Here is a 16359-nt window from a genome sequence, read left to right as displayed (position 1 = left end):
GCTGGCTTGTCCACTGAGTCATCATAATGATTCATGAGATTACTCATGAAGAAAGTGTCTGCAGAGGTTTTGAAGTTTCTGGAAGCTGATTTTTGAACCAAACTTCCTCCTTAGTTGAGTGAGGTTAATAAAATGTAGAGAGAGCCGCAAGGAAAGCTAACTGTAACGTCACTACCCATTTGAGTTATTTTCCCTCAAGGAGAGATGCTTGTTTCACTCTCCAGGGTGAACCACCGGCTGCCAAGGAAGCGTGGTTTCTCAAGCAGCTGTGGTTAGTAGTATGTCGTATTGAAAAGCAAAAGCCTTCACTTTTGTACAGATGCAAATGCAATCAGGTTAACTTTATTTTAAGTTTTGATTACATTCTAGTTAATAAGAATATACTATAGTAAGCCAGTTTAACAGTCCAGCAAAGTGCATTTCATTTTAGAGCTGAGTATTGGAAGCCTTGGCAAATGCTGGGAGATTACTTAGTAGAGTTAGGTATGAGGTGTCTGTGGAGGGGACTGGCTAACCCTCACGGATTCCAGTGTTGCAGGTTCAGGAACCATCTCAAAGGCCTAGAGATGTGGTTAGATAGACCACACATAATTCCACTCTGGCGTTCCCCCTGATCCCATCTCACTATTCATCTTTGCTTTCTTCTGCTAAGAGTCACAATTGACTGACCTAAATCACACTCTAGGCATACCAATCTGGTAATTTGGACAAAAAAAAAATCAGCCTTGCAGGTAAACATTTGGTCGCTTGCCTGTTGGAAACTTAGAGACGAATCCCAATGATATCCATGTCCTCTGTCATCGGCTGTATAGTAGCCCTGGCTGTTTGCAGGCTGGAGTCCGTATTAGCTTCTAGTACTTGCGTGCCGAGCTGAGGTCTCAACGTGGGTGATGTGGAGGATGAGAGAAATAGCGGCTGCCCTTCCACACATCTGGTCACTTAACCTGCCAGCTTCTCCAACTTATTGGGTTTATTTGGTCTCTAAAACTGGACCTGGACCTGCGTCATTGTGCCAAGGAGATGCTTCCAGAGAGATAGGTGAAGTATAATCACTAATAAAGGAGGTTAATTCCTCATCCCCACTGTCCCAAGTCGGTCTGGTTAATTTCTAATACTACAGCCCCCAAAGGGTTAAAGTTAGGGCCATCGATTCTTCCCGTTCGGGCCGTGGTGGGACGCCTCCTATAAAAAGCACTATAAAACTACATTATTTAATAGATCTGAGTATTGCACCTGCTTTCTTATCTCCTCTTCGGGGATTAAGTTCCCCGCAAATGCAATTTGTTAATATGGGGCCACCTCTTCTCACAACGTAAATCTGTGAAATTTGGCAGGCGGTCGCTTTGCCGCAGGTGCAAGATGGAAGACCTTTCCCTGGCTTTGCCAAGAAGAAAAATGATGCTGCACTCACTTCCTGGGGAAAAATATTCTGATACGGAGGCTACAACCTGATTCCAAGAAAGGGGAATAGAATTCTAGGGCCCAAATCATGTCCTTCCTTCCCTTTGGGGAGAATGTGATCCCCAAAAGGCTGAGTAGGGGGATGAGAAGCCCTGTTTTACATGAGGCCACGTATTGAGCAAATCCCCAGGCAAGGGAAGTCCTCTGATGTTGCAGCTGCAGCCATTTGAGATGATAAATGATGACTTTTACTCTTATGAGCTCCGAGAGCCTAATTAGGGCTTAATTAAAGCTAATGCTCAGAATCCTTTGGAAGGTGGGGTGATTAAAAACGAACTTGCACAGCGAATAGCCACACTGAAAAGTGTGTCTTTGAAACACACGCCGTCACCACTCTGGGACCCTATCCAGCCCTGTCCAGGGCTTCACAGCTAAGTTAAAGCAAGAGCTGACTACTTTTGCGTTAGAATTTCCTCAGCCTAGACTACAAGGGGCCAGGCGCCCGGGTGCAGCTCAGCCCCCCTGTACATCTACATCGAAGGCCGCCTCTGAATCTGCAAGTCCAGCTCGCCGTACACGTGCCGCAGGGAGTCGCTGGTCAGGCTGGCAATCAGCTTCCGGGGGCCGGAGACCCAGGGCCGACACAGCTCTTCCCACTGCACGGCGGACTTGGGCCGGATCTCCCTGAAAGGACGGAAAAGGCAGGACAGGTTTTACGCCCCAGAAAGGCAGATCGCGTTTCCCACTGTGATGGTCTGGGTCACCGGCTCTCTTTCTCTCCGTTGATGGTGATTGGAAGACAGAAGGGCCGGGTTCCCAGTCACCCCCCGATGAGGGCTCCTATCCGAGGCTTGGTCAGCCACAGCCCCGTGGGTCATGGTTTGGATACATCACCCTGCCTCCTGGTGGACGTGGTCCATGCCGAGAGCCCCCAGCCTCCACGGTAGCCTCATGGACATGACTGGTCTCCCTCAGCTCATGTGGGCTCAAGTGCCCTCCTGGGATCAGACTTCTATCTGAATCCGCAGCTTCCTATACTGAGGTCGTGATGCTCTTAACCCGTTCTGTCCAATCCCCTTGGGACAGACCTGTGCTCAGGCCCGGGATCTGGAGCATCGCCCTGCCCGCCCTGTTATTCACGACCCTGCTTCACCCAGCGTGGGTCACTTGCCCACGTGCCTTGCCGCCATGTGTTTGTCATCTGAGGCCGGTGACCTGGGAAATGCCTCTGAGGCTTGGGGGCGTCTCTCTCTGGGGCTGCTCTAGGCTCTGGTTTTGGGAATCTCAGTGTCTCCATTAATTTGGCATTTGTTCTTTAGAAATGTGACTATATACATGATCTCACTGAGTTACTAAGAAGCTAAATTATGTGACCAGTGCACATACATAGCCTATATATGGGAGAATTTTTCCAACTCGGTAAATTGATTTTATGATTGAACCTTTGAAACACACTGACCTCACCATGGGTTCCTTCACCTGTAAAAGGTGGGCACTATGAAATATTGAAGAGGATGTGGACAGAGTGAGCGAGTTGGTACTTGTGTTGCACTTGGAACGATGACAAGATACGGTCAAATGCCATGTATTAGATATATGCGGCTGCTGCCTATTGCTACTGTCATTGTTATTTACCATCAGCTTTGGTCATGGTTTGATCTGCCTGAACTCTCTGTAACATAACTGAGGAAAGTTCTTCCTGCCTGGATGCAGAGAAACACTTCTCTGTCCTTAATTTAAATAGTCATTTCAATATGAATATAGGTTTTTAGATATTTGTTTCTCAAGAGCAAACCCTGATCCATTCATTCTCTTTTCCTTTGTTTCCAAGTGATCCACCAGGAACATTTTGTGAAATAGCTGTCCAGTTTAGGGATCTGGCTGAGGGCCACAGAAGGGAGGTAACTCCCTTAAACAGAAACTGTAACCCCCGAGCTTCACTTCATTGAACGAATTATTGAATATTAGTTGCTCAGTCATGTGAGGCTCTTTGAGACCCCACAGACTGTAGCCTGCCAGGCTCCTCTGTTCATGGGATCTCCCAGGCAAGAAGGCTGGAGAGGCTTCATTATTTGCTCTAATTCATCAACTTGCCCCCATAATGGTATTTATCCATGTACCCATGCTCGCTCATGAGTATCATATCCAAGATATGTACAAACAGACACATCCATGTCAAAGTATGCATTTTCCTACAGATAAAGGCATGCACGTAGAAAGAAAAGAATCATCTCCCCATCTGGGTGAGTGGAGTAATACTGGAAGAGCCCTGTATTCCCAGGGATAGGTGTGGTGATAAATGATTCTCAGTAATGTGCTGAGCTATCAAGATGTGCCGGCCATTTATCATCCTGAACGCAGGCAGGCTTAGGGGATTATGATTACAATAAACTGCTTGTCCTCCACATGTCCAGCCCTCTGTCCTACTTGAGAGACTCAAAATCTCAAACAGCAGCACAAAGCGGGGAACTTTTCTCCTAAAATAACTTTCTGAACCTGGTAATTTTTTAAAGAGAAGAAAAGATGCATCTGGAAGATGAATTATTTGATGTTCTGGTGTTATCAAGAGCAGAAACTCAACAGCTATGGGTCTCTGGGGGGCAGCACCTCTGAGCACCAAGGATGGCGGCAGGAGGCATGGGCAGAGCAGGAAGGTAAATCATCTCAGGGGAGAGTCGGCTGTGCCGAGTGGGCCACGGACACGCCACCACCTACTCCCCATTCAGTTCCCTGCTCACCTGCACCCACCTACCAGAGCCTCTGCTTGGAGCTCCAGACTCCCTGCCACCTAGGGCCCTGGCAGGGGTGTGCATGGCCGAGTGGAGTGGGCACTCCCTTGACTATTCAAGGTGTGTATCTGAGAAGAGAATACAGCCTCGTGAAGGGTTCTGGTTGGTCCCAAAGAACTGCACTTGAAGAGTCCAGGTTGTCACACGGACCTGCCACTCTTTGATGAGGTTTTCGCAGGACAGGGTACACAGCTGTGTTAGTTGTTTGATAAGATGGATATGGGTGCTGGCTGGCTCCTGTCTTGCTTGTGAAGGTGCGAGGAGGAGGAGTCAGGAGAAAACAGGGAAAGCAGTGGTCTCCCTAAAGTCCCAAGCCCAGCCTGGATCATAAAACATTTACTGTGTCAACTCATTTCCAATTTCTGACAGTCTCTGAGGAACAGAGCTTCCCTTGCTTTGCAGAGACCCACCTTCTGGACCTGCACCCCCATGAGCGACTGAGGGCCGGGCTCTGTTACTGACGTGCCACAGATCTGTGTGTTGAAGTGATTACTGATGGAGCCTAAGGCAGAGTGTGGGTGGAACATTTGCCTTGCATCCACCATGTAAGGAATGGCCTCCTCCATCCTTTCCCCAATTCACCCCCCTTCACCCTTCCCCAGTGTCAGGTATTAACCATAAGCAATGCATCTGAACTTCCAGGCGGCTCAGAAGGAAGAAAGAATCTGCCTGCCAACCCAGGAGACCCAGGAGACAGGGATTAGAGCCCTGGGTTGGGAAGATCCCCTGGAGGAGGGCTTGGCGACCCCCTCCAGTATTCTTGCCTGGAGAATCCCATGGAAGAGGAGCTTGGTGGGCCACAGTCCGTGGGGTTGCTAAGAGTCGGACACGAGTGAGCACTCAGACATACCGAGTGCACCTGGACACTCAACCTCTGAGCCGTGTCTCCCCAGAGGTGGGTCTGTGTTCCATGCGGGGACTCGCCCTTTCCTCTAAAGCATAGGTTGCCTCCTTCCTTGCACTGGCTTGAGACCAAGGTGGGATTCTTGCACAGCCACGGCGTCAACATGGCAGGAGGTTCTGGTACCCTCAGAGGAAGCTTGTGGGGTTACTGTTGGAGGAGGAAAAATTGGCTCCAGCAGGGGGCTGCTTTGAAGAAGAAACGTGTTTCACTTTGCCTGAGCGATTCTTGCATCTGAGTCGAGTGGGAAGGTGTGAGAACGGGTGAGTGAGACTGTCGTTTCTGACGAAAGTGGGGCACGCTCCTCTGACCTCTTCCGCTAGCTGGAGTTGATTTCTAATTTAATTCCCCCCCCTTTTTTTTTTTGCAGTTTCCCTATTAGCATAGAAAGGTTGTTATATTTTGTGCTTGTGTTTTTTTTTTTTTTTATTAAAGCACTCAAACTATTTTCTCTGTTGTTCCTCGCATCTGCTGGCATTAGGCCCCTCTTAAATGCTCAGATGCAAAAGCTGTGAGTGCTGTGATTCGACAGAAATGCAGTCTTCAGGGGGGACATTGTCTTAAAGACATCTCAGAGAGGGTGAAGGAGGGCCTTGCTCCTGTCTTACAGACTCAGAGTCTGCCACAAAGGGTGCTGGGGAAATTCCTAACATATCTGGGTCATGAGGCAGCTTCCACATACCTCCACCTCTTTCTCTGTGCCTTAGAAGGTCACCCCACAGGAAATATGCTGGATTGACTGATGCTGATGGGGACTTATTTGCGGTAGAAATGAAAGTAATAAACCTCCAAGATTGGGATTCATTCTGGGTGTCACCCTTTAAGAGGAGCACTGACAGATTGGAGGATGTGGGCCAGGGCGAGAGCTGAAACCACATTAGGGGTGAGGGGAATGAAGTCGGGGAAGAATAGGGAAGACACGGGAAGGTCAGACAGCGGTGTGCAGACATTTGCAAGCCATTAGGTGGGAGACAAATGCACCTTCTTCTCTGTGCAGCCCAGGTGACAGACTTAGGCCCACTGGTGGGGCTGAAAGGTGGAATTGCTTTCCAGCCCCTAGGACTACCTGACCATGGAATGGGCTGTCCTGTCTGTGACACTCTTTGTCACTAGAAGTCACAGAAGCTCAGAACTGTAGGCACAGTCTGATGGTGCAAGGTGTGCCAAAAGCAGACCTTCAAGCAACGGGCCTGGGGTGCTTGTTGGTCCCCTAAATAGGAAACCAAGTCTAGAACTCTCTGCCGTTGTGCAGTCGATAAGTCGTGTCTCTTTGTGACCTCATGGATTGCTGCAGGCCAGGCTCCTCTGTCCTCCACTCTCTCCTGGAGTCTGCTCAGATTCATGTCCATTGAGTTGGTGATGCTATCTAATCATCTCATCCTCTGCTGCCCCCTTCTCTTTTTGCCTTCAATTTTTCCCAACATCAGGGTCTTTCCCGGCATCAGAACTCCCTAGGGTCACCTTTTTTTCCTACTGAAAGCAACAGTTCTAGAGAGTGCTTGGATTGGTAAGATCTTGGAGTAGGGTTGGAAAGAAAAGACTCCTGCCAGGGTCCTCACTTGTGACACCTGACTCATGGTGGGTACTCTGTAAAGACTAGAAGAATGAATACACGGGGAGGTAGTTTGCAAAACTCTTGACTCTGGGGATCTGGAATCAGCCAGCCTACTCGTGGATGCAGGCTTACTTCTACACACTGCACAGCTTGGGACAAACCAGTCAGTCTCTCAAAGCTTCAGATTCCTCCACTGCCGAAGGGAGCTAATAATAGTGCCTGTCTCATTAGAGTGGTTTTAAGAATTGAATGATGGAAGTGCTGGTCAAACCAACCCCGTTTTTACCCCAAGCCCCACAGACTTGTAAATAAGGAGGTAACAATTTCTCAGACATGTTCACTGGGGGTTAGATGTGAGTTGGGAAAAGATGGAGAGAGATAGAACTTCCCACAATCCTACCCCACGTCCCCACCTCCCCCCAGTGCTCACCGGAACATCTTCCTCAAGGGTTTGGTCACTCCGGGACCATCCAGGCGGATCCAGACATTGCGCAGTGTTTCGTTTAAAGGATTGGTGAACTCAACCGTCACCACCATGTCAGAACCCACGACCTGAGCACCACGGACCTGAGGAGTGAGTTGGAGGAGAAAGAAGTGTGTTAGCCACACACAAAGCCTCTTTCTGCACCCTTATATCTTTACCCATCTTTGCTTTTCCTTCTGTTTTACAGCGTGGCCATTTTTGGCAAAGGAACCAATGTGATGAGGATATTGCTTTGACTGGGGGATACTTGTTGAGAGAAAGATGGAAAATTGCTAATTAGAATCACAGGCTTTTCCTCATTATGAAAACCACCCTAATTAGAGTTCAGGTTAACAACCTCGGCCACCGGCTGTTCCCGGCAGCAGGAGGTGGAAGTGCACTCCGGGCAGCAACAGCTTTCTGCGGCCAGGGCGGACAGGTGGACTCTGCTCCTGGAAAGGGCTCAGGTCTCCTGCCAGGACGGGAGGGATCCCTGAGTTCAAGAGGAAGAAAACGCTCCTGGAGGTACTTGAGAAAGAAATACATCCAAGGAGGGAGTCCTCACCATTGAAGAAGAGGAATCTGAATGCTAAAATAGGCAAAAAGAGACTTTTCCTCCGCAGTCTGGACATCTGAGGCTGGGAGGATGAAGGCTGTTTGGGGTGAGTTTGTGTATCACAAGCCTCAGATGTACTGATTGTGTTCCAGACATGTACGCGCTGCTATGTTCAAACTGAATAACCAGCAAGGACCTGCTGGACAGCACAGGGAACTCTGCTCAATGCTATGTGGCGACCGGGATGGGAGGGGAGTTTGGGGAAATATGGATCCATGTACGTGTAAGGCTGAGAGTCCCTGCGCTATTCACCTGAAAGTCTCACAACATTGTTAACTGGCTACATGTCAACACAAAATAAAAAGCTTAAAAAAAAGAAGCACTGGGTATGTGGCAAAGCGGCCAGAGTTCAACGACGGCTTCAAGCCTTCCTAGCTGTGAGGTCTTGGGTGACCTTCTCAACCTTTCTGCGACTCAGTTTTCTGAAACAAGATGGACGGTCCCATGGGGTAATCTATGTAAAATGCTATTATTAGGGTGTTGTTGGTATTGTTTTAGCTCTTAGGCTGTGTTCACCATGTATAATACTGCACACTTGGGACTATCTGCCTTCCCAGCACCGACACCATGTGATAGAAAACGGCTAGGGAGCTACGGCATTTGTTGGTTTAGGGGCTTGGTATGCCAAACGGATGGATCTCTGCAAACTCTAAATTACTTGGGAACAAGATAATAATAATAGTTCTTCCCTGCTAGGAAAGGACCAGGATGAGACAATACATATAAAGCAGCTAACACGATACATGGCTCAAGACATTACAGGCTCAATTCCATCATTTGGATTAGCAAAACTTGGGGTATTTTGCTTTATTCACTGTGTTTTAGCACACTTTCAACCCGGTATCTAGCTGGTGTCCAGTAAACATGTGCTATATTAGATCGACTGCTTAAAAAGGAAATTTACTGGTTGCTTGAGTTTTCCATGTAGCAACCCAGCCACTACACTACATTATTTCTTTAATCAGTGCACAACACAGGAAAAGTCAAATGGAAATGAGCCTGGCTAGAACAGAGGGAAAAAGGAGGGACTTTGCCCCAAGAAGAAGATTCTCCCTTATCGACTCTAGTGAGTAGTAATAGTGAAAGTATCAGTCATTCAGTCATGCACGACTCTTCTGTGACCCCAGGGACTGTAGCCCGCCAGGCTCCTCTGTCCATGGAATTCTCAGGCAAGAATCCTGGAGTGGGTTGCCATTCCTTTCTCCAGGGGATATTCCCAACCCAGGGATTGAACCTGGGAGACTCTAGAGTGAAGGGTAAAAACCTTATGACTTTACTCTTTAAGACACATTGATAACTAAAAAATAATCTAAAAGAAAAATGAAAATTGCAGCCAATTCTCCGTGGTTATTACTTTCAGATCTCCACCCCTTAAGGTGGGATGGGTGGAGAGCTGGAAAGAGGAGTCAGGGGTGGAGCAGGCGTGGATGATGGTGGTGAGGACAGCAGCTGGTGTCACCTACGAAGCATGGATTGTGCGCCAAGCAGCGTGTCCTCACCTGGCACGCACAGCAGGATGCAAAGCTGGTTGAATCTCGGGATACTGAACCTGGGGATATGAATTTTGGTCCCTGCAGGAGTCCTGGAGCCAATCCCCATGGATACACAAGGGATGGATGTATAAAAGTGCATTATTGGAATACTTTACATAGAATCTTTGGTTTAATTCTCAAGTTCATCCAACATATTTTTCCTAAGAAAAAAAAAATCTCAGAACACTTTTTGGTTTCTAAAAATAGAGGATAAAGATAACATTTACAAAAGCTGTCTAAATTGAAGAAAGTAGAACTGCTTCAGAGACACTACTGGCGAAAGCATTTGCTATGATCACTTTGATTTTGGAGGAAAAATATTTTGGAGCCATCTGCTTTCTTCATGGCATGCTATTGTAGTTATAGGGACAACCCCTTAGAAAAAAGCTGATAGCAGCTACTGACCTTTCCTTCTGCAGACAAACACAGTGACAAATGCAGGGTGCATACACACCCTGCATGTGGTTTTAGGGGGTTCATTACAGGACAGGATGTCCATCCATGGCCCTCAGGGGCCTGGCGGTCTCCAGGTTAAGGATCCTTTACATACGGGTAGGCTAGATCTACAGGAAGATTCTTCGGCTGTGGAAAGTGGGTCACAGGTGACTGATGGCAGAGATAGGGTGATTTAGTATTTGAAAGACTGGCCCAGTGTTTGGGCCTTCAGAGACAGGCTGTAGGTCTGAGTATGATTAGAATATGAAGTCTTCTCAGAAAATTTCATGTATCATGCCTAATCAGTTTGCCCCCAGATGTGGTCTCTGTTATAAGCTGCTGGAGAGGTACATAAATAAGTACTTCTCAGCCTTCCCTGATACGGGAGCAGGGAGCAGGCTGAGGTGAAAGGAGGGGCCCTTCTCAGATCGTAGAGTGTTCCTTCTGCAATTCACAAAGATTCAGCGTCCCTTTTCTGACATTTGTCTCCTGCCCCTGGAATTTAAACGTCCTTGGCCTGACTGCTGAGAAGACAATGAAATTTAGAAACTCAAACCAAACCGAACATAAAAACCCAACATTCAACATCACCGTCTTCTGCTTAGGCGATATCTCCTCCTCCTTTTGAGGAAAATGGAGAACACACATAGGATTTTCACAGTATGTGTTGGTTTACACGATGTGCCATGAAGTGTATATTCACTATAGGGACGGCCAGCCATCACTTGGACCAAGGGACAGGATGAAACATACGTCATCCTCAGTGACATCAAATACTTCTGCACTCCGATTTTCCCAATATTCCATTTAAAGTATTTCTGTTTTTTTATGTTGACATAAGAGATGATACTTTTTCAAGTTAAACACCATTCACCAATATTGACATTCTGAGTTCATGTTTGTTTGTTTTTTTTCATGATAAAGATCAATATTCTGATTCTTTGGTAAACAAGAAAGTTACTAACACACACACACACTTTTGGGAAAGAACTACTTTTTAGGAAATCACAAGATCTCTTCCATGGAGTATATGCTTTGCAATATATATATATAGCTATATTCAAAATCAAAACTGAAATGAAGGAAAAAGTTTGACAAAGAATGAACTTAGTGATCAATATAATTCACATGATTTATTACTTCACCTCACAGTCCTTATTTCAAGTGCTGCCAGTCATGTATTCCATGACTTATTACTGGAAAATGAACTTTTTCCTCCTCCTACTATGAGCAGCATTATCACTGCTGGTAGTAAGCGGTTGCTTGTGTGTGAATCACACTCACCAATACCACCACGGTTGTTTCACTCTAGCCCAGCTCAGTTGGCATAAACTAAATAATGTAAATGGTTTTACAACAGGTAGCCATGGTTCCAAGACTGTCCAGGATGGTATCTGCCAGCCCCATGGGGCTATTTAAATGTTTAAATGAATTTAAATTAAATTAAGTAAAAATTCAGTTCCTCACTTGTCCTAGCCACAGTTCAAGTCCTCAACATCTACATGTGTCCAGTGGCTCTCATACTGAACGGGGCATATTTAGGGTATTCCGGTAATTAGGGAACATCCTACTGGGCTTCCCTTGTAGCTCAGTTGGTAAAGAATCCGCCTACAATGCAGGAGACCCGGGTTCGATTCCTGGGTTGGGAAGATCTCCTGGAGAAGGAAATGGCAACCCACTCCGGTGTTCTTGCCTGGAGAATCCCATGGACTGTAGCCTGCCAGGCTCCTCTGCCCTTGGGATCGCAAGTCGGACACGACTTAGCAACTAAACCACCACCTCCTCCTGGACAATGCTGATGTAAGGGATTTTCTTACATTGACTCATTTAATCCTCACAACCCTATGAAGTAGATGCTCAGAGAATTCACTTTACGGATGAGCAAAGTGAGGCGCAGAGAAGTGAAGCGACCTGTTCAGTTCACACCGCAAGTGGGGGAAGGAAGACCGCAGGCAGTCTGGTGTCAGAGTCCCTGCCTCGCGCCCTCTGCACCGACTCTGACCAGTAACGACCATGACAGCGACTCACGTCATCGTCACGTGCATCGTCACACGGTGATGCAGGCGCCCTGCTCACCGTTTCACCCACTTTATCTTGGCTGATCCTCTATGGACTTGGCGGTGGGCAGTAACATCATCCTCATCCTACTGACGTGAAACGAAAACGTCGAAGACAAACAAAATGCCCACGTTACAGACCCTGGACGTCGGCAGGATCCAGATAGGAATCTAGGTCTTTCTGACTCCAGGGCATTCATCTTTAAACGCTGCACACCCTGTCATCTCTGACAGCAGAGAGGCAAAAATAGTAACTTCCTTTTTCGCTGAAAGGAGTCTATTTCCTGAAACCCACTGAAGAGGCATTTGCAGTATTAGCTTGTGCCATCGCTGAATGACCAGTGGAGCTCGGTGATTACAACTTGATCCTGAACTAAATTTGAAAACGTGTACAACTCAACTCCTTCTTTCTGACTTTACGGGGGAAGAATCAGATTTCAATGCCAGAGTCAAACATGGCAAGGTAACCCCGGGGCTCTGACACGATAACAGTCTTCTCTAAGTGAGGTAAAGACAGAGTTCTTATTTCAAAGAAGAGCTAGTAGCTCAAGCGCAGCGTGATCGTATGACGAGGTAGACAGGACTGGCTATCCTCGATGTTCTACTTTGCCCGTGTGTTTGTTCTTAAGAACAGAAAGCAGCGAGCAGGAATGCGGAGAGAACACATTTGATGGTCCCCAGTTACCCGCAGCTCTCCCCTTCCTTCTCGAACCTACGCCGAGAGGGAGGTGGAGAGGCGCGCCTGGGTGGGGCCCTCGGGGTGCGCGCTCCTGGCCGTGGGGTGCCGACTGCCTGAGCCTCCGGGACCGGCGGAGGATGGAGAGAGACTCAGCTACTTGAGCAGGTGAAGCCACGGCTGGTCTGGGCCCTCCCGGGTCCCAGAATATTGATCAGAATGCTGATCAATCAGAATATTGATCTGGGCTTCACCAGCTCGGAGCCCCTCAGGGTGGGCCCTCAGGTGGACTTTGATTTCTCTCGACAGGGGGTTCAGGGCAGTGTTGAGGAGACCCCTGCAGGGGATGAGATGAGGACAGCGGCCACGGTGAGCAAGCTGAGGGGAAGGCGGGCTGCCCTCAGCACCTGAAGGCCAGTGGCCGCTGCTGTGTGTCCTCAGGCCGGTCACTTGACCTCTCTGGGCATCAGTGTCTTGTGAGGTTCCCGGGAGAATTCTGCATGATACTGTGTGCGGCAGAGCATCCGAGACCGGCCTTTGTTGACTCCAAATGTTGTGGAGGTTCAAAGGGAGACCGCGCTGCCAGGGTGACCAGGAGAACTTTCTCATCCGCACGTTCCCCCGTGGGGAGTGACGTGGGTTTGGGTTCTTGGGGGCTGAAGCCGAGAAGCACACGGGAGAGAAGCCAGCAGCTCCCACCGGCGCCCTCCAAAGAGAGGGCCATGGGTGCGGCAGGGCTGCGTCCTGGTGAGCGGGTCGCTACCGACAGAGAAGCGGAGAAACCGTGGGAGGCTGGGAGGGGAGATGGTTTAGGGTTTGGAGTTAGGAATAATTAGAGCTCAGAGTTTTGTTCTCGCTCTCTTTTTTTTTTTTTTGCCTTGATGGAAATTTCCAGGTATTTGAGTTCTCACAAGAACAAAGTGAAACCGCAGTTGAGTCTCACAATTTTCCTGGGGGCTGTCCAGCATCTGGGGGACACTCACCAGTCCTCAGGGGGCTCCCCAGTTTGGATAAAGGTTATGAACGGGGATTTGGGGCGTCGGCCCCAGCAGCCACCACGGCCTCCAGGCCCGCCTGGCTCTTCCCTGGTTACGATCGGGGCTTCCCGGAGCAGCGGCAGAGGCGGGCAAGGAGGATGCTACAGGTGACCTCGGGTGAGCGGTGGGCCCCAGGGGGAACACAGGGGTTCTTAAGGGAAAGCAAGAGAGCGTCTCGATTCAGGGGCCATCTGGGCGTGCAGCCAGCCCCCAGCTTCTGGGCTCCTCAGGAGACAGAGCCCCTCTCGCTGGCAAACACCTTCCTCATTCACAGGAGGAAACGGGTTCCGCTGGGGTTTAAGGATGTTCTCAGCGGCTGCAGGACGATCCTACGAGATGGGCCCAAAGAGGCGGCTGACGCGGGTTGTTTTCAATGGCACCGGGAGGGTTCGGTTCCCAGATACTGAGAGGAGGTCTTAGTAGGAGGTCTGAGATGTGAGACCGCCTCTCCTTGCCCACCCCCCTCCCCAGGTCTCCTCCAGGCTCTACGGGATGGGCCTCCCTCTCAGGAGGGCCCCACAGGGAACAACGCTCATGCTCAACACCCAGGGCCCAGTCCGATGCCACCAGGCGAGTGTTACCTTCCCTCTAGGCCCGTGGGCCCTGCTGCCTGGAGCACTTCTCTGCGTGGGATCCCAGCATGGAGAGCATGGGGCGGGGAGGGAGCGACTCTCGCCGGCTGCCACCAGGTCCTGGGCCGGGCTGAGCTCTCAGAAACAGCACGCGTTCAGTCCCCAACAATGCTGTGTTTTATATACGATTGCGATTAACAATGGGGCTAGTATTATGATTGCTGTTCAGTCGCTCAGTCGTGTCCTACTCCTGGCGACCCCACGGACTGCAGCATGCCAGGCTCCTCTGTCCTTTACTATCTCCTGGATTAGCTGAAGTTCAGGCCCTTTGAGTCAGTGAAGCCACAACTATGAGTGTGGTGTTCACTTTGCAAATGACTGGGCGGGGAAATTCAGAGAGAGAAGATGTATGAGAGAGAAAGAGAGAGAGAAAGAGAGAGAGACAGGGAGAAGAGGAGGAGGAGGAGGACAGGGAACTTGGTGGCTGCTCGTGAGTGACGGAAGCTGACGGATGCTGGTCTCCATCTGTGAAGGAATGACCAGCCGCTCAGTCATGCCTGACTCTTTGCGACCCCATGGACTGTAGCCTGCCAAGCTCCTCTGTCCACGGGATTTCCCAGGCAAGACTACTGAAGTGGGTTGCCATTTCCTCCTCCAGGGGGTCTTCCTGACCCAGGGGTCAAACCTACGTCTCCTACTTTGGCAGGTGGGTTCTTTACCACGGACCACCCCAGTGTGTACTTACCGTGACAGTGGTACCGTGTTCAGCTCTTTGTGAGAATTATTTCCATTATCCCTCCCAGCAGCCTACAAGGCCAGCAATATTACTGGGCCATTCTGTATCTGAGGTGTTGAGGACATGACCCAAAGCTGCCCAGGTAGGCGGATGAGCCCAGGGGGTCTGGCCATCCAAGCCCCTGTGCTCTGGGCTTCTCTACAAAAAGTGTTCTTGCTCTGGTTGACCTGGGTGAGGACACGAACCCTGGGACCCTTCTCTGCTTTCTGAGACTGGGGGGAAGCCCCCGGCACAGTGCTCCAGGTCCCACACCACGACTCCCGTGCACCAGCCTCCACCCTGCAGGCCAGCCGGATTCCCTGTGTTGCCCCCTCCTCTCCCCCAAACAGCCCTTCATTAACCATCAAAATCATCAGGGCTTCCCTGGTGGCTCAGCTGGTAGAGAATTCGCCCACAATGCGGGAGACCTGAGTTCAATCCCTGGGTTGGGAAGATCCCCCGGAGAAGGGAAAGGCTCCCCACTCCAGTGTTCTGGCCTGGAGAATTCTCTGGACTGTATAGTCCATGGGAGTCACAAAGAGTTGGACACAACTGAGCAACTTTCACTTCAACCATCAAAATGCTGAAGAATCTTTTCCTGACTTAAAGCCTCTTACAACAGTCAACACATGGGAAGGCAGAGAAAAATTCTACATCCGATTTTAATAAAATATACTTTTCTCATCAAAATATTTTGATAGCCTGGGAAAAGAGATATGCACTCATTAAAGTTTAATGACTGTCTCCCCTGCCGTTTTCCATATGAGGCTCACAGACTGTGACTCACGCGTGGCGGGTGCAGGGAATATTTAACTGGGAGCACGATTTAACCCAGTTCCCACCTCTGTGGTCACGGGAGACATGCGAGATGTGGTCACATGCAAGATGGGGTTCTTAGGCGGCAAGGACGTGTCCACTGGCCTGAGTGCTTTGGTTGACTTGATGTGGATCCGGACAGGTGGGCCCCATCGTGGTCCAGGTTGGTCTCTATTTGCTCCAGAGAGGAGGGGGTGGGCAAGAGACAGCTGCAAACTCGCCCTCAGGCAGCTCCAGCCCCGAGGCTGAGCCGGGGTGCCCAGGAGACAGAGATCTGGGCACAGGCTTCAAGAGAAAGGAGAAAGGCAAGAGGCTCTGGGACCCCAGCCAGGCAGCCCATTTCTGCAGTCAGGGCCTCTCACGGCTCCGGGACACCCAGGAGTGCCTCTTCCCCTGCTCCCACTGAGCTCATCCTCGGGGCTGATGTGGCCAGTGAGGTTAGGGTTAGGGGACTGAGTACGTGATCACGCTCCTGCCTCCTTTCCTGAGCACACCTGAACGGAGGCCAGGCTTGCTTTCTCTCTCCTGCTTGAGTCCAGCCAAGCGGCCCTGTTGTTGCCGTTCAGTCACTCAGCTGTGTCCGACTCTTTGCGACGCCGTGGACTGTAGCCCTCCAGGCTCCTCTGTCCGTGGGATTCTCCAGGCAAGAGTACTGGAGTGGGTTGCCATGCCCTCCTCCAGGGGATCTTCCCGACCCAGGGATTGAACCTGTATCTCCTGCATTGGCAGGTGGA

General features: G+C 49.7%; 1 protein-coding gene across 1 annotated transcript in view; it reads right to left on the bottom strand.

The window, feature by feature from the left end:
* Positions 1 to 314: 314 nt before the first annotated feature.
* Positions 315 to 16359, bottom strand: part of F13A1 (coagulation factor XIII A chain) — a 139890-nt gene continuing 123845 nt past the window's right edge. Inside the window, exons 14-15 of the mRNA XM_043908603.1 lie at positions 7077 to 7213; positions 315 to 2085 (exon numbers count right to left, since the gene is read on the bottom strand). Of these exons, the coding sequence (XP_043764538.1) occupies positions 1932 to 2085; positions 7077 to 7213 (291 nt within the window). The 3' untranslated portion in view covers positions 315 to 1931. The remainder of the gene's footprint in view (positions 2086 to 7076; positions 7214 to 16359) is intronic.

Source organism: Cervus elaphus, chromosome 7 (genome assembly GCF_910594005.1).
Source record: "Cervus elaphus chromosome 7, mCerEla1.1, whole genome shotgun sequence".
Lineage (NCBI taxonomy): Eukaryota > Metazoa > Chordata > Mammalia > Artiodactyla > Cervidae > Cervus > Cervus elaphus.
This window is presented reverse-complemented; position numbering and strand designations above follow the sequence as displayed.